At 39.2% G+C, this 23,655-nt stretch overlaps 4 protein-coding genes across 4 annotated transcripts; 2 read left to right on the forward strand and 2 right to left on the reverse strand.

Annotated features, from left to right (window-relative positions):
* Positions 1 to 388: 388 nt before the first annotated feature.
* MELLADRAFT_25214 (uncharacterized protein) lies at positions 389 to 2,699 on the reverse strand (the record flags this gene model as incomplete). The annotated part of the gene is made up of 8 exons (XM_007409545.1): positions 389 to 538; positions 664 to 1,041; positions 1,121 to 1,557; positions 1,648 to 1,838; positions 1,908 to 2,073; positions 2,135 to 2,214; positions 2,311 to 2,400; positions 2,581 to 2,699. Coding segments are annotated over 8 exons (1,611 nt in total), but the record flags the coding sequence as incomplete, so codon positions are not given.
* A 3,259-nt stretch (positions 2,700 to 5,958) lies between these two features.
* On the forward strand, positions 5,959 to 7,532 carry MELLADRAFT_86046 (uncharacterized protein; the record flags this gene model as incomplete). Its single annotated transcript, XM_007409488.1, has 5 exons — positions 5,959 to 6,337; positions 6,468 to 6,824; positions 6,910 to 6,942; positions 6,991 to 7,278; positions 7,390 to 7,532. The coding sequence occupies 5 exons, from the start codon at positions 5,959 to 5,961 to the stop codon at positions 7,530 to 7,532; spliced, it is 1,200 nt and encodes a 399-aa protein (XP_007409550.1).
* Positions 7,533 to 17,035: 9,503 nt separating this feature from the next.
* Positions 17,036 to 17,509, reverse strand: MELLADRAFT_106154 (uncharacterized protein; the record flags this gene model as incomplete). Its single annotated transcript, XM_007409544.1, has 2 exons — positions 17,036 to 17,362; positions 17,474 to 17,509. The coding sequence occupies 2 exons, from the start codon at positions 17,507 to 17,509 to the stop codon at positions 17,036 to 17,038; spliced, it is 363 nt and encodes a 120-aa protein (XP_007409606.1).
* Positions 17,508 to 19,016, forward strand: MELLADRAFT_62874 (uncharacterized protein; the record flags this gene model as incomplete). Its single annotated transcript, XM_007409489.1, has 4 exons — positions 17,508 to 17,916; positions 18,002 to 18,358; positions 18,430 to 18,795; positions 18,853 to 19,016. 4 exons carry the CDS (start codon positions 17,508 to 17,510, stop codon positions 19,014 to 19,016), a joined length of 1,296 nt encoding a protein of 431 aa, XP_007409551.1.
* Positions 19,017 to 23,655: the final 4,639 nt, after the last annotated feature.

Consider the following 23,655-nt stretch of genomic DNA (forward strand, 5'->3'; position numbering starts at 1 on the left):
CTCTCGTGACCCTTCTCAATTCTTATCTCTCAATTTCAAACTTCCAAACTAAAATCCGAACTGTCAATCAACACGAGAAAAAAACAATCCAAAACAAACAAATACACTCAGTAATGAATGCTCATTAAACAATCAACCAAACCCTCTTCTCCCTCACGAGTCACAACCCATCGCACGAAAAAAAAGAAAAAGAAAACTAACAAAAAAAACTATAAGCGCAAAAGAGAAATCATGAGTTTTGTTTTCAAAAATCTAGATTTTTTTTTGTTTATTTATACACAGATTAATGAACTTAAAAAAACTAAAAACATTGATTCAATCTAAAAGAAAAAAAGTAATTCATTAGAAAACTCATTCTTCATTCATCTCCTGTTACTTTAGATTTCCTTTTCTTTGATTTCTTTTCACTTTTAGGTACTTCATCTGTTATTGTCATCTCTACATCTTCTGATTCATTTTTTCTCTTTTTACTTTTAGCTTCAGATGCTGGTAATTCTTCATTTGAACTTTTGGCTTTCTTGGCTGCTTTTTTAGCTTCCTTCTTTAACCGTTTAGCAGTCTAAAACAAAAAAAACATTGATTAGATATAAGATCAAGAGGCTTTGGGAAATGAAAGAAAAAGCTTACAGCTTCTGCATCTTCATCATCAGCTGCCATAGAAACATCTGCAATCTCTTCTTTGCTATCGATTTCTTCAATCAAAGGTTTTTTCTTCTTATCCTTCTTACTTCTTTGAGGTACAAGTTCATCGTCATCTTTTGTTGTATCATTATTAGCAGCAGGAATCATAATATCATCTGCTGCAGGGTTATAACTACCAGCGTTTGGCATTCTCAAAGCAGGTAGTTGTTGATATGATTGTGATGATTTTCGTACAGATTGAATTCCGATCGATTGTTCTAGTCTTCTTAATCTTGATTCTAATTTGATTCGGGCTTCGATACCAATTAATGCGGCGTCTTCTGTTGATTTGGTATCTGAATCTGCTAGAGCGTCATGTCGAATTGAAAGTGCAGCTTTGGCGGCAGTCATACGAGCCATCTGATATTTCAAATTGAACATGGGTTAGTAAACAAGCTTTCAAGTACATGTGGATAGGCTAAAAATCTCGAGTCCTCACCTTTCCTTTGAGTTTTCCAGGAGCACTGCCTACTAAGCTCGAATGAAAGATTAAACCATATTTAGGTGTATCATGCTTAGTCTTCAAAGCTCTAAACAAAGCTTTTTCAGCTCCTAAGATTTGAATCGTAGAAGCAGGAGCCTTGGCAAGATTGATAAGACTACCGCTATGAGCAATCAATCTAGCACCAACCAATTCGCCTAAGATAGCTGTAAGATTAGGTGCAATAGCTGTCATTCGGTTTCTTAAATATTCAAAAAGTTCGGTACGATATTGCATAAGCGAAATCACTTGAGAAGCTAATGATTGGATATGTAAAAGATCGGTATCGGAAATTTCTGTTCCCATTGAAATTGCTGCGGCTGCTTTTAGTGTGCCTTCGAGCTCTTCTGGAAGAATTTCAGAAAAGTCGGTTTTATCGTGATCTGTCCTAACACCTGAACATTGCATAAGTTGAAAATTTATCAGTAAGTCTAGTATTCAAATATTGGGAAAAATGGTCAGAGATTCAAAGTGATTCAACTTACCCATGACTTTAACAATCTTTGCATAAGCAAGATTGTCCGTGATGATCTTGGCCATCTCAGGGAAATGCCATCCATACCATTCCTTAACCCGCATAGCGTAAATGTTGACCTCTTTGTCTAGATCATCTAACAGAGCAATGGCCTGAACAATCATCGTGTCTACTTTGTCGGTGGAATACTTCAATTTGAATCTGTTGAACAAAATTAATCAACTTAAGAGGGATTCACTCTATTCAAATAGTTCTTTCCTGGCGACTTACCGACTCAAAGAATGACTGAGACCCAAGTTCATAGTATTTAAGTCACTTTCTTCTACATTATATTCACCAAGAAGTCCAGCCAATTGTGAACGAATTCCTCGAAAAAGGTCCGTAGTAGTTGAATCTGAAATCACATTAAATCCGAGTTTCTTCGTGATAGCTCCACCTAAACCAAATCAATGGATTTTAGTATATTTTTTTTAGCTAGAGTAGGTGATTTGACGTACCTAGTTTAGGATCCACAACTGCTAGTGTTTCTTGACTGTTCTTGCTTTGAGAAATTTCATCTGTCAAGAATTTCTTCAAACTGTTATTTTTTGTGAACAGAAAAACAAAACAGGATCAGAAAACGATGATGACACATGAAAGGTGTAATTGAGAGTTAAAATGAAGAAATTTTTACTTTTTTGAAATTTTACCTTCACCAATAGCGCTCATATCTTCAACGGCATCAGCTGTACTTTTGAACCGATGAATGCTCTGTAACTTGACACTGATAAGTGGATGATATCGATACAAAGTTGAAGCCGAAATATAGGAAAAGATAGTAAATTCGCGTAGGGATCAGTAAAGGGTGGTCTCTCAATAAAACATGAGTGACCGAATTCCTTTGATCACATCACATCCCCATGCTCAAATCAGGTTTGGTGTTGTGTCGAAGGGAAAGACTGACAGGTTAGAGGCACTAGCCGGAGTTTCGAATTTTTTGTAAAGCTTGTCATCGCTTAATAATTTACCGTCATCGGCTACTTTGAAAAGACAGAATCCTAAAGAAGACTCGAAGAGAACCAACCTATTATTTCAAAAGAGATTTTAGAAAGACCAATGTTAGCTTAAGAACTTTGCGATGCCATTTGTAAAAATCTTGAACGTTTTGAGTAGACTATCGATCCAGTCTTGCTGAAAGAACTATGGTAGTTTCGTTTTTAATCCGATTTGAATGATGATTGAAGATATACTTACATGATTGATAGAGAATGACTTGATTGATTGATTGAGGTGGCTTTGAGATGTTCGTCGGATAGATAGTCAGCGGAAAGGAAGTCTTGATGGGTTCTTTAAAAATTTCAATGGCTTGGGTCGAATTCAAAAAAAAACTTATTAAACCTAACTGCTGTATGCATAGAGCCAGTTGTGGTACAGCATATTGCACTCTCTAGTAGCATACCTCCTTCTAATATGTTTGTACATAAACACACTGAGCGGCTGAATGGCATCCCTTCAAGATATCCTCAAAAGCTCACTAGCTCATCCCTATTTTTTTCGATCTCCTCATTTCCTGTACTGCATCATCAAAACGTCGATTCGTTCATTCTGGGCGCAGAAATCCATTGACAAAAACTGGACCAATTCAAAGTATAGGGAGAGTTTACTTTCCTACCATTTTGCAAGTCCAGATCATAGGTATTCCAATAAAATCAACTGGCTATTGAAGAGAATGTTGGATGCTGGCTGTTTGATTCATATGTATGTATGTACATGAGGAGTTAGTGAGGTGGTGGGGGTTTAATAAAGAGATTCCAAGTGGACTCTGCTGTTGAGGGAGAGTCATCTGTGATCCTGGCCCATACCCAGTGGTTCTTGAATTGCCAAACCGCATTATATATCGGTGCAAACATCTTTGATTTCCTCAATCTCCCCGTTGCATGTGGAGTTTGACTCGAGGCTCATCTACATACCAAGCATACATTCCCTGCATGGAACTTTTTCAGCAGAGCACGATGGTCCACAAGCATGTAGCAAATTTTGTTTGCTGTAGTTGGATCTTTACCTATTGAAGTGGAAAGCTCATGAGGTTCAACTTCTTAAATATTATGGGAAAGGTTTGATATTGAGATACGACACTCTGATCAATAGGCTATCACATTATTGAAGTCCGGAATGTCCATAGGCACCCACCAAGTGTTATATTCATGAAGCTATGTTGCTGATTGATGTCTTCAATTGTCAAATGAGTTCCCTGAGTCTTGCCTGACCTAGCTATCCAGGAAGCACTCCACGTGGTGTAAATGGCTTTTTGATTATTTTTCACCCTTCTGCCTTACAAGACAATAAAACATATCAAGTATTGGCAGACACCCTCGATATACTCAAAACTACACAGTTGAATTGAAGGAAGGTCAACTAGTGACCAACCAAAGACCACACAGGAATGTTCAGAACAGATATCAGGACTTCCAAAAAGAGACACAAAACAACTGGAGGAGTTTGATATTGGCACTCATTGTTTGGAAGAAAATCATGTACATAATCAAATTCTCATCAGAGAACAAAGAAAATATGAAGGTCTCAACTGTTTCCGTAAGATAACTTTTGGCAAACTCCATAATACATTTGGTCTCAAGCAAAACAATACGCAGTAGAGAGTTGAGATTGGTGTCTCGTGGGCATGCTGATGTTACTCAGAGAGATGTTGAAGTGAGATATCAAACAATTTATCGAAATGCCATTCAATCTGTGTGGAGAAGACCTGCTGAATAGTGAAACATTTGTGAAGAGAATGCTACTAGTACTGAGCGATCTGATGACAGTCAGTACCTCGTTGGGTATCGTCGGGCCTGCCGTCAGACTCAGAGACGGCCTAAAGCTATACCGACAGCGCTGGATGCATATGCTTTCTCTTGCACAGAAACGATAACACCTTCTCGGGCGGAGGTTTTCTTTTCTTGCTTTTGCTTCATCGACCGGTCACGCTACTGGTCATCACACACTCCTAGCAACATCTGGTCATTGGTCGTCATAGGATGACATATTTGCTGAAATAAACATTTTCTGGGTAACACTTGTTTGGGGATCTTCAGAGGTCTTTCCAATCCCTATATCTTGTTCCTGCGGCTCATTGGATTCGCTCCTCCCGATCTGATTTGTCTCATATTTCATTCCGACTTATGACTCAGACTTCCTTCGCCATTGAAATGTAAACTATGCCAAGGAGCTTGTTCATAGTCTGACACCCAGTCTGACTACATAGCCTTCGGGCCTTGTGTGTCGATCAGCCGCTTTTCACCTCATGAACTCCACTCTCAATTCAAATATCGGCTCGTCAGACGCAATGCGTGAATTTCGAAACTCGAATCTAACAAATGGAGAACAGATCGACGGCCACTCAAACCACCGTGTGGTTCACAGAGTGCGCCGAACTTGAACTTGCTCTCCAAGCGTTTCACATTGTTGATTCCAGCCGAATTCAATAGTAGCCTTTACCTTGGCTCGATGGATAAAACGGTGCTATTGACGTCAGAAGAGCGCTTGTTGGTAGAAACGCACAGATCATACTCTCTATTCGACTCGCAACATTGTGTCAATAGATTGTTCATATATACCATATGATGAACCAACAGGGTAGAATGGTGTTATCACTCTGGGGAACCTAACTTCCCCATACAATGCTGATGATATCAAAAAATACTATGTAAGCAAACCAAGCATGTGGAAAGGCTGGTCGGACTCCACTCAAAATAAATCTGTGTTTTGTTCTTCTTACAAAATATGGATGCTCAGCACAGTCAAAGATGGAGATCCGCATACAATGTTCAAGGTCTACTGATCCAGTTTCATCCTTGACGTATGCAAGTACATTTTTTCAACCGTACGCAGCCTTTTGCTTTGTCTTCAAATCCGCATACGTAAGGTCGTGACAGAACGATCTTGCGCATGCGGCTTGTAGTGAAGTATACACGGAAATCCTGACCCATCCCGACCGTCGATTGCAGCCTTGTGTTCACCATAAGATGAGATTTAGTGGCGTCATTGCTGCTGAGTTTTTTTCCTCTTTGGATGCGATCGTTCTTGAGTCTCCGGCGTGACATATGTTCACTTGCTGCTTCCCTGAAAATTCTACCCATAGCTTCATGTACGCAAGTTTAAGAATGTAGGGACTCCATGAGATCCTATTTGCCCCATCGTATAATTCTTTTCCTTGCAGAAATTCGAGCCAATACCATATCACATAATTTTAGCTTCTCCAGTAGCCAAGATGGCCGTAAAATGCCTTTTGAAAGTATCACTTGTCTCTTGTTGCATCCTATCACTTGGTGTAATATCTCATCCTATGTGGCGGTTTCGTGCCCAGAAGTCCACTTTGAATACACTTCAATCTCCTGAACTGCAAGACTTGAACAGTTCCCAATGCGCAGGAAAGAAACTGTCGACGGCAAAAACACTACTCAGACCACCCACCAGGCGGACGGGGTTTTTGAGCAGATGCGCCTCGAATTTGAGCTGTGTAAATCCTCAGACAGTCTCAATAAAACAAAATAAGATTACGATGCCGAGTATCTCAACTAAATCGCCGGTGAAGTGTTGGAACCTGATGGATAGCCCGGTTTATTCAAGAGATTTGACCACCAAGGACCCGCCAAAGGAAATGGGAATTGATGAGGAAGAATGGTACCATCGGATTAAAGATCCAAAGACTTCCGCTACACTCGGTATTGCATTTCCCGTACTACTTGAGTTCAAATCCGTTTCGATAAAAAACTAACAATGTTTCCGCAATTTGTGGTACACCTTACATCGATGATGGGAATGACATCGATGATGGGAATGTAATGAGACTAGAATTTCTTACTCCGTGCCTTTGTCAACTTTCGGGAGTTCTTTCAAATGCCGAAATACCCGACAAGTCCAAAGCAGAATTGAGCGCTGCTCTGGAGACACGCTGGTCTCAAGGCGACACAAGTAAAATGGAGAAGTCTGTGATTGAGCTAGTCTATGATATGGCAAAGAAGAAAGTGCTTAAGATGAGACCAGTAAACGTGATCAGAACGAGTCAAGGAAGTATATGCGCCATTTTAGATAAATTCTCTCTCACTTCGAATAGCGCAGCAAATAAAGATTTCGAAAACACCATCGAAAACCTTGGGAACGTGTGGCACGATATAGAAGGCAAAATGCATTTGGAACAGATGCCTTCACGTGAGGGAAATTTTCCCCTTCTACTTTACCGAAGCCATATTCCAAGTATCTAAAGCTGACTCTTGATCTTGCCTTCGAATGCAAGATGGTGGCTGGTTTGAGGAATGGAACATGGCAGGTCAAGTAATCGTGAACTGCCTCAAACTTTTAACTTCATCATGTCTAGTTCCCGGCCAATTCTATCATGAAAGTATCGAACACGAAATCTTACTTTTGGGGAAAAGATTGGGAAACCCGATGATCCTCCGATTCTTTTACAATCTCACCAAGGATCTATTGGTCCAGCCCGAGGAGTCCAGGTCGGCTTATTACGAGAAGAAGCGCGAAGAGTTTCTGAAGGGACTTCAAGAAGAGAGGGATGTTGGAAAAAGTACAGAGACGACGCTTAGGCGTACGTATGCACTACTAAAGGAGTTGAGGAATATGCTCCACGATGTAGATGAGGATGAAAACCGTAAGTGTCGCAGTTCGCTATCACCACATATGTTTGCGATGTGAAGTGCTTCCGTCATCATAAATTCTAATCATGATGAATATATCTCGAATCCAGCAATTTTCCCAATAGGCATACACGCTCCTATAGAATTTTTTGAAGAAGAAAATAATAAGCCAGAGCCCGAGGTTCACGCATCTACATTTCGTACATTAGGCTTTCGTAGTATCTCTATGCCAACCAATCTTAGGAATTCCCCATCTTCATCAACTTAAACCTGTTTCTAATTTTCCGAATCTACATATCTCCTTGAATGAGATGGAAGATTCCATCTTTGGACTGCGACATGTCTAGTTCTCATTCTACATCACTATTTGTTTCTGTTTTCAAGCAATCTCTTTTGAGCTCCCTGCCTTGTTGAGGCTTTGGCCTGGAGTGGGGGGGCCGTAGGCCGCATACTACCTGTTGGAGAAAGGTTTCCTACCTTCAACTCCCTGGATGGTTAGTGTCCTGAGCCCATTGAAAACCTATCTACAACTACAATTCAGAGAGGCTTTGTGCAGAATATTTCATTTCAAGGACTTAAAATATAATTTTGTACCCCATTCAATAACCTTCCCCCCTTCTCTGTTTCCCCAAACTCTAATCTGAGGCCTCCTATCCATCACATTTCCTCTGCTTCCTTCCTTCATGGTGTTCTTGAATTTAATTGATCTGCAGCGTACATGTCTAGTTAGCACTCTGTCTGATTGGCATTCCTGGAGTTACACATACATTCTTTGAACTTTACAAACTCCCACCATTATTTTGCCTCTTTCTTCTCTTCCATATATACTTTCTTTGGTATAACTGATATTCTTTCAACTGCCAACAGACAATGGCTGTGATGTCTCTGATTTGTTTATGTTGGTTAAACCATAACATTGCACCTCCCTCTAAAGGAGTGTCCTGATAGGTTTGTTCCTTATCTTTTTTCTTTCCATACTTCCTTAGAAATTCCAAATAATGTTGATTTTGATGTGACACTTCCTGTTCAATTATCTTCTAGGTATGAGAATAGAGGATCTTTGGATCCTGTTTTGTTGTTGGAAAGCATTGGCTCAATTGCAGTGGTTGGGCTTATGTAAGATGGCTGACTCTTCAGTCTCAGATATTTCACTTGTCCTGGACTAGACGTCTTTGTGCAATCATCACTACCTCATCTGTGGCTGGCCGCTGTACATTCATTCTTCTTGCCAACTTTTTTTCTTTTTCATCTGATGCTTACTTTCCTAATCTGGCCATCCCCCAAAACACTACTAGTGCTATAGTTGCAATCCAGTCCCTTTGATTCCTGTTAGATAAACTTTGGAAGGATTGAACCAGACATCTCAGCTTGACTGGTTTATTCTACACTTCATCTGATTCTTGTAGGGCTGCCTCTACAATCTCTGACAATTTGAGAAGGACTTTCAATTTCAGTGGTTCATATTTGGGTTACTCCTTGTCATGGAATAGATGCCAGTATTTTCTTCTGATATGATAACTCTTGATTGTTTCAACTTCAATTTTATATTCATTGCATGGTCAATTTCCTGATGTCTTGTTTGATTCTAACTTATTTCCTGCCCATACCACAATTTGTAAAGGGTATCCACTGATAAGGGCCATAGTATTATCCTTGTATAGTCTTCCTTGTGTGTCAATTTCAATAACATTGACAGACCACTACTAACATTTATCTCACAAGACTTCAAAAGTCAGAAATCATGAATGATTTGCAGAATTTATGATGATGATTGCTGTTTACCATGTTGTTTGCCTGTGTTGCCTGTACCAAATGAATTGTAATTCAAATATACAATGTACTGTACCAGCAACTGACAAGCTGGTCATTTGCACACATAGCACTCAGTTGCTCTGGAAAAGTACATTTTAACTTTACAAGTCATCTTTTACCTGATTTTGCCAACTTTTTGAGCACCACAAATTCAATGCACACTTTCCCCTGCTTGCTGCTGAGCTTGAGGAATTCTCAGCCACCCCAAAAAATCCAACTATTCAGAGCGCTCTGATACTCCTCAGAGGCTAGAGCAACGGTGGCACAGCTAAGCTAAGTTGGCGCTTGGCGGCGCATTAGCTTAGCAATTTGTTTGCGCTAAGCTAGCGGAAAATCCTTGGTGCACACCAGCTAAGCAAAGGGGATCCCAGATTTCCCTTAGCGGGCAAGCACTAAGCTAATTAGCTTAACAAGTCTCTAGTATTTCAACTTACTTTGGAGTTTTTAGTAGTGTGAGAAGCCCAGGAAGGAGCCAGAAGAATGTTTGGGGGAAATTTTGTCTGAATAACTTGGCTGGTTCTTGCATATTCTGAAGTTCCACAGGATTCCAGTGTGGACACATGCAGCTCAACCTTATCTCAGGTGACTCTGGGTATTTGGTTCTGGGTCACTGTGACCCAAACTTTGAAATCATGTTGAAAACACTCTGAAAACCTATTAAAGTCCTTGGAAGACCTGGTCTGCTAGTGACTTGTAATCTAATGCTATGATATTGCAAGTGGGTAATAGCCTCCACAGTAATTGAAACAATCAGAACACATCATACATATACAGATAAATGAGCATCAATTAGTCATACTGTTCCGCTCCCTGGACTATTTTGATGAACTTGAGTAACACTGTTTCTGTGTAGTGTTTGCTTGTTGATGAGTTCACACCGACTCACTTTGAGGCAGAAGGAGAAGTTGTGCGCGCTTGTCAACAAGAAAACACTACCCAGACATGGTGTACGATGTCATGGCAACAAGCCATACCCATCAATTCTGTCTCATCACAACCACACAAAGTCTGACAGCCTTGAATTTCATTTTATGCGGTATTCTGAGGGCTAAGAGGGTCCTATTTGCAGGCAACAGGCTCAATCACCATGCATTACAGGTTTTGAGATTGCTCATATATTTCTCACCACCAACTCATCTATGGGTTGACAAATGTTAGCTTGTGTGTCTGAACCTTTCATCTTGCTTTTCCAAGATAGAACTTGGACTGCCAAGAGAAAAAGAGATGGCAGTATCCCTGTATCACCTTTCCAGTCAGCATTTGCAGAAAGATGGCAAGGCTGAAAGTTCACATTGAGCCAAAGAATGTGATCTGGTCTGTTTTGTTGTTTCCCAGGAACATTAGGGCCAAAACAAATAGGACACTTCCCAACAAGATCATTCATAGATGTGAAAAGGAGAGCTGATGACAACATTTCTTCCTCAATACACAGCATTTCTTGATATGCTCAACTGCTGCTGAAAAGCACTGGCACAAGTCATGGGTCTGTAAAAATGGACAAGATCAAAATGGTTATGTGCATATGCAAAACACACTCACTTGATTTGTACCTGGTACTTTGCAAGTATTCATTCCTCCTATTGGTGAATGCACTCAGTCAGGCACTTGAATATTTCCGCAATGTGTGGTGGAAGCAAAGCAAGCAAATTGAGAAAAAGGAGAACCCAACATGGAGCTAGGTGAATAAGCTATACTGAATCATGTACCTCTGTAAACCCATTGTACTACATGTAACTATCCTTACAATCAGTCAGTTAAGTACATCAAAAAATCAAATACATATATTTCAATGTATAGTAATGAGGGAATGTTGACTCTTACTTGTGAAATATACTGTGTCCACCACAAATATTAGTCTTTGCCAATATTTGCACCTACAGCTGGAGTAGAAGTCTCAATTCTACAACACTGGATCACAACATTGATACCTCAGACAGCTATGTAGTACATACAACAATAATATTTTTTATCTGTTTTTTTTTCAAACCTCAATAACTCAGTCAATTTACATGATAAAGGTCAATAGACTGCATACTAATGGTGGGGAAATACAGGAGCAGTTTTGCACAGATTTATATCTCAATCTGTTTAGTATTATGTATTTTGTTGGTAACAGACCCATAACATCTTGATGGCAGATGTCAGCACCCAAGCTCTTCACCGCCAACATATTTACCTTGGATCAAAAAATCCAAGGTATTCTTGGATTTCAAACCTTGTACAGATGCTGTCCGATGTTATGATCTGAGTTAATTCTCAGCGCATAAAAACACCTTGGACAAAAACCTTGGATAGGGTCTGTCCAAGGATTTGCCTCCAATGATGCCTTGGATTTCTCAACCCGCGGCATCCATGTTGGCAGTGCTTCCAAAGGAAGATCCCAGGCACTTCAAACTTGAAAGAAGAATACAATGAAAAATAATAAACTCATATTTAAAAAAAGTAAATACCATATTTTTTCACCTTGGAGGTCTAGTCTCAAAGACCCAGAAAAGCATCTAATGAAAAAAAGAATATACATCTTATTGGTATAGTCTCAAAGACCCAATTAATTGAATAAAACATTTCCTATATTCTGATTGACAAGACTTCAAATCATTAAGAGGTCACAAATTGCTTACCATACAAATAGAGAACCTCAGGCCCCGTATGCCACAGCGAGAACGCTACCTAAGCTATAAAAACCTGCTAGAAGGGACTATGGCAGAGAAACCCCCACAAAAACTAAACCAATGTTGAGAGAGACAAAAGTCTATAAGCTCATTCCAATTGGGAAAGAGAGAGTGGGAAGACCTACCATGACAAGATAAACAAAAAAGGCCAACTGTGTCAACCACAGGTTGGGAGACAGGGTGAATTTGTATAAAGAGAGAGCCCCTTTTCGACATGAAAAGGAAGGCATCTGATTTTACCATACCACTTTTACCTATAAGAATCACTTCAATAAGTGTTACTTAAAAACTTGTAGCATAACTATTAAATTGCTTTGTTTCTTTAAAACATGTTTATTAGTTCCACTTCAAGATCTCATTTTGAGCTAGTTCCCTTACTTCGTCAAGGTCTCTCAAACGCCAAAACCAGTTCTGGATCTAGTCCCTAAAGATCCTCCCGCTTGCGTGAGTTATCCTCCCTCTTAGAATACCCCGGAATATGGCATGTTCATCGCCTCAAGCTTTCCATTTGACTCTCTGGCCTGTTCTTAGGTGTTGCCTCCCAGAAAGACCCCTTCCTTCCAACATGTTACATAGTTGGGTCATCCACTGGTCTACAGATCTTGTTCTTGTCACTTGTTGACAAGATGCCTGTTCTTCAAAAGGCTACCTTCAGAACTGTTGTTAGATAGGATTTGAACGGTGTGGTGATCAACTTATGGGATCAATCAAAAAATTTATCATTAGCAGTTTACCAGTTTACCAGAAAAGTTTAGCAGGGAAGAAAAATTCGCAATGGAGGTCTTTGATCAATTGAAGCTCTTTTAGGCTTATGTATTGATCATTGGGTCATGATTACATCATCTTATCTCATAACACTTATTAAGATCATTATAGTTTATTCAGAATCTCATTACAAAAAGAAAGAAAAGAAAACCATAAGAAAAATTCAAAAATATAGGTATACAGGCTTGGAAATGGTTTTTAGGGTAGTAATATTAGATTTATGGGTTTAGTGAGGTTAGAATATGAAAGAACAACATTATATTATACAGTACAGCTATTGCATTATATGTTGGACATCTAGAAACAAATAATGAAGCTTTTACTACCTTGAAGTAGATTAAACTTCAAAATTCATCAATGAAAAACAGACAACACAGTGGTTGCTGTGTTTAAATCTAGTTAAAAACTGAAATTTCAACTTTATTATTTTTTCTTGATGTCCAAGATATAATGAAACAGTATCAACAATTTTAATCTTGATGGTTGATAAGGAGAAACAGAAGTTATTAGAGAAAAGGTACTTTTTTGAAGTTGGTAAACAAGGGTTTTACGGATATTTTACATATATAATGGTGGTAGTAGTAAGATTTAGGGTTGCCAAGAGGATTTTCTGGGATTTTTAAGGTTATAGAGGATTATTTCATATTACATGAGCAAGAAAGAAGGATTAGTAGCTGTGCAAAGTGGTAAAAATAGGTGAATTTTGTCAAAAATGAAGGCTTTCAGCTTATTACATATGTCAAATGACGTCAGATTGGGATGTTAGATGCCTCATTCAACGCAGAAGAGTAGATTACATAATGTACAAACTTTAAATCACTTGCAGCTGAGGTGTATGCAAAAAGTTATAAGGGAAATAAGAAATCAGTGTGAACTTCACATTTACAGTCATATGCATACATGTAACACCAAAAACCTTAACTTCACAACTCAATAACTCATTCATCACTCATCAGAAATACTTGATATGGCGCCAATTATTGATCAGTATCACGAGGTCTAAAAGATGCACTTTAGTAATCCAAGATTGGACCCCATCTGAAAAAATTTGTAATCTCAAAAATTGGTTTTCAGCTAGTTTACAAGGAAAAAATCACCTGTATTCATCATCAGAAGTGCTGTACATCTTACAACTATGCCATTGATCACTTTTGGCTGTGTAAATTACATCATACATTGGTAACATGTTCATTACATTGCGCCATCATAGGGTTTTAGGGATTTTGGGGCAGAATTGATTGGTTTTGAGGCTGTTGACCCTTGTAAAAGTTGTAACACATTGTTATATATACTCTAGGATGATTTTGGGATTATTGTTCCCCTTTTTTCTTCATCATTTCCAACATTGTCAATTTTTTTTGTCATCATAAACTTATTTTAATAGTACCTGGTCACTTAAATACACCCTATATTACAGCTATAAAGAGAAATTCACTTTAGTATTATAGTCAAAAAGACTTATTGGGAATAATATCAAAAAGATATTGCTTCATTTATTTATTTATCATATGGGAATAACACTATAGCAGTGTTGAAAGTAATAAAAATTGTGCATTTGTGATAAAATCCGTGTGCTTTGTCCTTTAAAAAGGTATATTTCTCTGGTGCCTTATCAGTACTCAATACAACAGAGTTCCCCTTTTCTGATTGTTTTGTTTTAGAAGAGCAGTCTTTAGACAACTTCTACTAGTCATTATATTGGTAGATTATCCTCTTCACACTCTGTATAACCCTTGTTGGGTTATAAGTTCTACACTGGCTTAGGACTGACCACCCGTCATCCGTAATCCTACAGTAAGCCGTTGTTCCCTGTATAAAAATCACTCTAAAGGAGTTAAGATACTAATGTTCTTATTTCTTTGCAATACACTTGTAGTTCAACTACAGATCTCCTATTCCTCGTAACCAGAGCAATAGTACGACAGGACCTCAAACCTGGTAAGTCTAGACCTTACCCATTCATTCAGAGAAGAGCCACCCTGACAGCAGACACACATTATATTGAAAACAGATTGAAAACATCTTGAAAACATTTTGAATTCATGGGATGCACTGGCCTGCTAGTTACCAGTATTTGGTGGCTGTGATAGTAGTCCTTCTGTTTGACTCCTGCCAATTGTCCTTGACCATCACTTAGAAACAGTTGGATCATCTCCCTCATCCATCATGAGCAGATTGTATACAAGTCCTATGCAATTGTTATGTTTTTTTGGTGGATCTGGGGCTTGGACAGGAAGATGGTTTATTTTCATAATAGTATCTTGTCCTGCTTTGTCCTTGCATTCCTGTTGTGCTACAAAATGCTGGCTTGCTACACCACCTCTTGTCAGGTTTTGCCTTCTTTGTTAGATTTTTTGACATTGAAATGATTTCACCAAGTAAGATTCCAATTTAATATTGTCCAAAACAAGATCTCTTTCATACCAGATATGATTGAATGTGTTGGTCATTTGTTTGAGCATTCCAAGTGGCAAATGGCAAACCCTATGTGATAACAGAGATGTTTTTCTCAGACCAATGTTTCCAAGCCTGTAAATCTCAATACTTTCAGGAAAATGTTGATTCATGGATATTTAGAATGCCCAACAAAAACATTAATTTGTTCCTACCAATGATGTAGAGATAGGTCCAGAATGAGTAGGTTATATCTAGGACTTAGATTGAAATTGGGTTTGTCACTTTGTTGGTTTTATTGATTCTTTAGAATAGCCGCGTTCAAACTTAACCCGGTTGACACAAAAACCTGGTTACCCAGTTGCTTTGCTGGTGGTAACTTTGTGTATCCATTGACAGTTCTTGACAGCTTCCAGCCAAAAAGTCCACCAGGTCAACTGGGTTTTTTGAAACCGGGTCAGGTTTGAACACGGCTAATGAACTTGTTTTTTATAAGATTTACGCACTATAACCCTGGAGTCAGATTTTTGCAAACCGTAGTCTGAGAGAACAACTGGTGACAGAAACCCATGAGACCCTAAGGGGTGGAACTAACAATGTATCTACTTGAAAGAAATAAATAATAAGAAAATACAATTTAAGATCTAGGGTGGGATGGTGGGTGAATAAAAAATGTGTGTATTGATTAAGAACAACTATAAAATGTTGTAACTAGAAATTAGTTGATAATGAAATTTGGCAATCTAATACCTTCCTGAAACCTTCCTACAACCTTTCACACCTTGAGCTTGAGTTACCTAAGTTCTAAATTGTGATGGACTTGACACATACTTCCCTTTTTACCATAACAATAAGTCCAGAATGAGTAGGTTATATCTAGGACTTAGACTGACATGATGTTTCTGCAATGGGATACTTCTAGATAGCACAGACAAGCTGTGGAATTGGAAGGCAAGACAGGTAAGACACACAGAGGTCCATACAATCCCTGTAGAATTCTGACATGTAATTTGAGGAGAGTCACCTAGCCTAACTAAGTTCCTCTTGGCCTGCAAGATAGGGACTTATATCTTATCCACAAAATTTTGCACAGGAGCTCAAAAAGTTTGGCTGGAGACTTTTCCAACCACTTATCTCAATATCTTACATGAAATATCCTGTGGCACTAAGAAAAGTTTTGCTCATCTGCTTCTTCTACAAATGATGGTACCTTTAAATTCCTGCATTTCAATCAGGAGAGTGTTAAGAAAGAGACTTGAAAAAAAGATTTCTCTGTAACACTCCAGACTGCCCGCTGCAAGCCACTGACAGCTTTGACAGCTGGGTCAAAAATTTGTGAGATTTTCAAAAGATTGAAGAAATCTGCAGCAATAGAGTAAAACCAAAAATGATTTAAACGGGCATGTGTAGAAGAAGTAGATGACCAAGACTTTTCTTTGTACAAGAGGATATTTATTTGTAAGGTGATGAAATATAGCGGGTGGAAAAAGTCTCCAGCCAAAATTTTCCGACTCCTGTGCCAAATTTCATGGATAAGATATAAGTCCCTCTCTTGCAGGCTCGCTTGCCGAGAGGAACTTAGTTAGGTTAGGAGAGTCACCAATATCTTAAGTATGGGCACACAAGTCCCGAGCCCGAAGAATGGTGACTCGAGATAACAGATCTTCCGTATGGTGAGGATAAGATTGTAAGCTAAGAAAACAATTGATATGTAGCTAATATTTTCTAGACATACTTCCAAGCGCAGTCTTATCTATGGTGCTCCTCATGATGTTTCTCGGAGATAAGATTTCTTTGATGTCAAACAAACATACAAGAAGTATGTATAGAGTGACTCCGTAGGAAAAAGAAAGATGAAAAGAGAAATATAGGTCGTCATCAAATGCATATAGCACATTGATTGAGCGGTGTCTCTGACAAGTTTTATAAGTGATGGTCAGTGTAAGCACAAGACCCTACTGTCCACGCGAGGGTGGGCTTGTGTCAAGCTGGGATCTGAATGATTGCCGAGGTCTCGCGTGAGTGTTTTTAGGGAACGTCGGCTCTGTAAGTCCAAGGGTGGCCTTCTACCTGTTGCCAGATGTGTGCCACGAGGCAGCTTGATAAGATAAGTCTGCTGCTCTAGCTCTCAGAAACGTGTCTTATCTCGGTATGTACCAGTGTAGGTACCTGCCGCCTCGGATTTGTCATATTCAACTCTGCAAAGACTCCAAAACATCTCAATTTGCCTCCCCTCATATCCTCTAACAGGTAGATTAAATACGTAGCTCCCATGCGGTGCTCCCATGATGAGACGACGTACAGTCATGTAGTATGCTTGCATCGGTAGAGTCGAAGCAAGCCAAGCCGCATCTTTGCCTTCCCATTCACGTCCAAACCACATTTGACAAAGTTTCGAACCGAGATCAGAAGCCGGTATCTTGGCTCTTCTGAACGCTTCATTTGTGTTTCGAGTCTATCGATAAGATCAGTAAAATAAGATCACTCAATGGCATCACGCTTGAGTGGATGTGATCGACGCCGAGAGGTAGGATCAAAAGGCAGATTTAAATCTGCATCAGTCAACTTTTGAAAGTCGAAATGAAATCAAGCACTGGGACATGTTGATTTTCGCGATTCTCTTTCTCGCAGGCTTTGTGACCTCGTACCCACTTGTTCCTCTTTCAAAGGGATTTATAGATGGCCCAGAATCATATAACTCCCTGGCAAGCCAGATGATAGCAGATGAAAAGTTGTTGAAGAATTCGGCATCAATCTCCTCATCGAACGCCGCTGCACACCTCGTCAAGTCTAGACCAAAAAAGCAGTGGCAAGGATGTGGCATATTGTTGACTTGTTTGAATCCGACGCGACATGTCGATGATGAAATCATATTACGCGGTTCGAATATAGGTTCATCTCGCAAGCGCGTCCTTCCAGGCTACGTACCTCCGACGCCACCCAGACTCTCGATAGTTGATGATGCATGGGCCACCTGGAAGAAAGACAAAGCACTCGTGGATACCCGCGGTGAGTTCCTCAAATGTTTCAACTCATGATGTATACAAGGAATGAGCGGCTGACGCCTGAATGACAATCCGTAACGCGTGAGTAGAGCGCTTGGATCTCGCCGTTTTTCAGCTCTCTCATTCCCTCTCGGCTTCGAAGCCACCGACAAAGTCTCAGAGGGTTCTCATTCAATTCATGGACGACCTCTATTATGCCCCCAAATCGAGCGCAACGGAGCGGTCAATCATTGAGCTTATCAACCGGACAACTGATCTGAGGAATGAAGGAGTCAGCCTGGACAAGATTGTCGCTGAATACAAATTACAGGCGTATACACTGATTGAAAAGATAAGTTTAGATCAGAGTGATAAACAAAGGAAGCTCACACTGAGAACAATTGAGAGATTGCTCGAAGCCGGTGGTTTGTCGACACGCCCGCAGGAAGTGAAAGAGTCGCTTTCAGGTTAGAGTCACGTCTTATCTCCCTGATTTGTTAATCTTCTGTCAAATTTATGAGGTCTTGTTTTGATTTAGCTTCTGAAAAAGAACTACTTCAAGACTGGGACGTAATGGCTAGGTCGGTCATCAATAACATGGCAGCACTTTTTGAAATTATGGAGAGTTCCCAAGGCCACCTTCAAGAAAGTTTTAAGCGGGAATATCTGCAAATGCAAGCAAGAGTGACGAAAAAAAAAGTCTTTGATTTCTTTTACCAGCTCACCCTGACCTTGAGATCAGAATCTACTACTTTAGACGTTATATATGCATCGGAGCGGGACAAATTTCTTCAAAGATATCTAGGCCAAGGGGCAGCCACCGAAAGGAAACGCATGATCGAATATACTAATCTCTTGGAAGGAGACTTGGCTCACATGCTCAAAGGCATGGTCCGCCGCCAAAGTAAGTAGAGTTTGTTTTTTCTTTTGGAAAATTTGCTCAAGTTTGTTCTGCGCGCAGACATGTTTCCCGTCGAGATCATCCAGGATTCTAGTCATACTCAAAAAGGGGGAGAAGAGGTCCTTGAGGTTCACGCAGGCTCCTTGAAACACTTTCAGAGAATTCCAATACCTATATCAAGAGATCCCGGAGAGTTAGATTCTGCTTCAGAGGCTTCATTCTGAGTGCTCAAGGAATGGTTTCACTCTATGATCCTGTGGTCGAGTTTGAATTCTGCATTGCACAAATGGTTTGTATTCATATATCCACTTGATGAGTTTTGAGAGATGTTTGATTTATCATGTCTGGGGTGAATTTTTCATAATGAAAGTATTCCGCTACATGTACAATATTACTCAACAGCCACATCTATATACTCCATAGTTTTTTAGTTCTTTATATTCTTTCTAACCTCTTTCACCCTTTACTATAAGAATACAGGAGGGAAATTTGAGAATTGGTGTATACTATACATAATGGATTGTAATTGTTTCGATAAGACTGAGAAAATTAAAGGTTTGGGAATTTTACCACTTCTACAAAGGGAGTGAGTCAAAATGTTCAACCACTTCATTGACTAGAGAATACTGGATACAAATGACAAAGAAAGCCTTGATTTAGGCGGAAAGTATTGCCCTACGTATGTGCTACTCTGTCACCAAACTGCTCTAGGATTCTAGCTTTTTACTTTCCTTTAAGTCAAGTGAGATGTGTAAGTTTGTAGTGAATCTTAAAGTGGAGATAGTGCGCTGACAAATGCTAGGATAAAGGAAGTATGTAATAACATCAACCACAAAAAACTAGCCAAAATGTCTGTGTTGAACCCTTTATGATCATATTGTGTTTGTGTTGGAAGGAGCAAAATATATCCCCAAAAGATCACAAAGGAAAACATGGCAATTCACTTCAAAGCAAAACCATTTCAATTGGACCTCAACGTAGCATTGGAATTTACACCTTGTTAAAAGACCTTGTTTCAGTTCAAAGTATTTCTATGCATTAACATAACCACATTAGCATCTCTTTGATAGAAAAAAATGAAACAAATCTCTTGGGTAAATAAAACCAAAGCATATCAAAGAGACTGGTAATAATCACATTTAGTAAGATTTGGTGCAACAAAGGATGGTTCTGATCTTGCCGAGAGCTTCCAGTCCTTAATAACCTGAACTGGTGGGTGTGATAAAGTAGATACTTGTAGCAATGAAAGTAAAAGCCTCTTAAATGCACTTTGCCCATGGCAAAAGTCCAAACTGCTGTTGTTAAACACATGAATATAATCAACATGGGGTGCTTTTGAAGGGTACATCAATAGGAATTATGCTGTGATTGAAGTACTACGAAATTATGTGGATATATCAATTGAATGAATATATATGAGCAATATTGGAAAAGCTCATCAATCACTGTGAATACATAAACCCATTGATATATCATTCATCATTTATAAATGCAATCATAAAAATAAACATTTCCCTTTGATCAAAGTCCTCAACAATCAATTTGATATGACCAATATTGCTGCTTTTCATTAATCATTATGCCCTGCCCTGTTCATAGACAGTTGGATTTGGTGAATGTTTGAACAACAATACTACCACAGCCAAAGTATGGATTTCTGAATGGATCCTTCTGGATTTGCTTTCTGTAAAGACCAGTAAATAGACCGTTGGAAAATTTGAATTTCAATCAATCAAAATTCAAACCAAAAATGTGTAACAAAAAGAAAGAGGCCCAACAGCTGAAATGAGAGTACAACCAAGTACCAGGAAATGGTCGTGCAGGTAGCTCCTACCTTTTTGATATATAGATATGCCAAATGTTTTGTATAAGCCTTCATGTCATTCTCTAACAAGCTCACGGGCAAAGAGAGCCTTAGTCAAGTTAGGGTATACCTAGTTCAAGTAGACATATCAAACTTTCTGCCTCTTGCCTCACATTTATTCAAGAGACTTGGACTGTAGATTTGACCTAACTCCTGTTCCTCTTACTTCACAAGTAGTCAAGGTAGGCACTTATTGGTACATGTGCTCACATTTCCACCAGACAACAGCAATGTATTGGGTGTTTTTCCCTATATCCCCCACTATCAGGATCCAACACCTCACAAGATCTCTCTTCCAATCACTTATAGATCTCTTAAAATCTTATGTATCTCATAGTACCAGTTTCAGCTCACTACAGCTAGATTGACTTCTATCTCAATTCCTAGACATCTTATTTTTTGGGGGCTTGTTGTAGCACAGATTGTGGGTCTTGTTTTTGATTCAGGTGTTCCAGATACAAATTCATATATCTCTTCTGAATGAGTTCTGTGAATGCATTGTAGGCTAAACAATGCACAAGGACATGTAGAGTGCTCAGAAAAAGATCTCCGCAGCTGGAAGCAAGGTTTTATGAGGTGCAGAACCCCAAAAATGATACAAGGTAAAGGTAAACCGTGTTTGGGGGCAAAACCTGATTAAACTCCCAAATAGCACTCCCAAATTGAGTGTTACGATTAAAATCCCACATGCATGCTTTGAGCCAATAGTGTCCATGCTTGCATCACAGTTTCCACTACAAATGTGGTGGACATCTGGCAAGCTTGAAACTTGAAACTCTGCCAGATGTGTGTATTTTTTGTGTTTTCCAATTTTGAAAAAAAAACATCCACCCTGCACAGATGAATTTGAGCAAAACAAAGCTGGGAAAACCTTTGTTTCTCATCATCTAATTAAGATGACTGGAGTGGTCACTGGGTCTGCGGGTTGAGCTACTCACAACTAGCTGTACAGCTCTCTAATGACTGCTGATGAAATTGACCCCTTTAATTTGCCTTCAAAGAAAAGCCAAATGGAGTTGTTTGGGGGCTTACTTGCATCAAAAGCCTCCGACTGTTCTAGGAATTGGATTGGAGGTCTCTCAAGATTTTGAATTGCCACTCTTCTTCCAAGAAGCATCTGTGGATGTAGGTTTTGAAGCAAGTATGAACAGGTGGGGATCAATAATGGGTCATGATTAAAGTTGCTCTTCAGCACTCTTGATTCTCATAATAGTGTTATTTACAAATCAAAAACTGATTATATGATACTCATCACAATATCAAATATTCTTTTAAGTCATTTAATCATGATAAAGATGTATTAACTATACCCATTTCAATTGCCAAAAACACTTTTCTACTATTTATCAATAAAGCATAATGTGGATCTTTGTCATGCTGATAGCTCAGGGTTTCAAATCATAAGCACAAGACTCATGACCAAGTGGATCTGGGCTCATTCTGAGTTGTGTTGCTACTGAGAGGCTGAGTTTTCAAATACCTGCAAACAAAAACTGGCAATGTGGTGAATTCTTGCTGCAAAGTTAGCTCACTACAAGCCTGGCACAGTTTTGAAGGACACTTTTGCATTTATATATCCTATAGACTCCAGTAAGTTTCACTATATCTGTTTCATACTTATCTCATCCTTGCTCTCATTTTGACTTCCGTCACTTTAGGAATCATTAACCTCCTGCAGGATTATTTTTTTTCAATTCTAGCCAAAACTATAAAACCAAATTGAGCCAAATATATTTCTCCTTTTCCTCAATCAAAAATCAATACCATCTGCCCATTTGCTATTGTAGATGAATCCATTCTGTGTTCAACACCCTCTCAAAACTTGAGAACATCTTTGATAAATTCACATTTGGATCTTGAACCACTCTCAACTTGAACCTTGACCAAAATCCATCTCAACAACTTAAAATACAATCAAGAAATGTGCTCTAACAATTAATCAACTCTGCTTATTCCACCTCACTCATCCAACACTGCAACCACTCTGCTTTGAAAACACAGAGTGAGCACAGCACAAAACCACTAAAACACTAGCAAAGCACAGCACAATGAATTTACCACTGTGCTGAAAGTCCTGAATCTTTCTGTACAGTGGTAAATTCATGCCGCTTTTCTTAGCAGCATAGTGTCATGAAATAGTCTCACAAGAAGCAGACAGATCTCATGCAGAAGCACATCAATCAATCAAAAAAACATATATCTACCACAACAACAGTCTTGACTCATGAACCTTAGAATTATAGGTTGTAGCAAAAAAAATCTGAAACATTACAGTATGCTGGCTTGATCCTTCAATTTTCTTTCCATTTCAAATCCGTTTTTTCCTTCAATTTTTCTATCCATCAGTTCCATCTTTAAATCAATCCTTATTCAATCAATTCTCTATCCTCAGGTAACATACATTACCACTCAAAAGTGGTGAACTAAATCTTTTTAGATCCCATAACATCAGTTCATTAACAAAAAAGTGCAGCACTAATTGCATTAGCTAAGCTCTTCTACTACACTTTCCCTATCTAACCAAAAGAAATATCCATTGTGCTTCTCAAAAAGTGGTAAGAAGTGTATGTAGTGAAGTGCAGTGTTTGCAATGTTAACTTATCCCTTGACAATTTGTTAAACCTGCACCGTGGGTGGAGTCTGGTTTGTAAAAAGTCCAAAACAGCCTCAAAAAGATCAGGCTGTATCTATGACCCATGGGTGGCCAGATTTTACCTTGAGGCTGAGCAACTGGCCTCTGGATGGGTTTCACTCCCAGCTGTACTCACAGGCAGTCTGTTCTTAGGCTTTATGGGAGTCCTGTGTCTGCAGACTGCCCATTGTGCAGGCAGTCTATAGCATGACCACAGGGTGTCACAGAAAGGTCAAATCCAGTCACAGAATGGTCAGCATTTTTGAAGATAACTCTTGGATCAGGACCATTTCAGGACAGCCTGTGGTCCTGCTACAGACCAGCTGCACAATGAGTAGCCTACAGACACAGGAAGCTCCCATGGTGT

Source organism: Melampsora larici-populina (assembly GCF_000204055.1).
Source record: "Melampsora larici-populina 98AG31 unplaced genomic scaffold MELLAscaffold_16, whole genome shotgun sequence".
In the NCBI taxonomy this organism is placed as follows: Eukaryota; Fungi; Basidiomycota; class Pucciniomycetes; order Pucciniales; family Melampsoraceae; genus Melampsora; species Melampsora laricis-populina.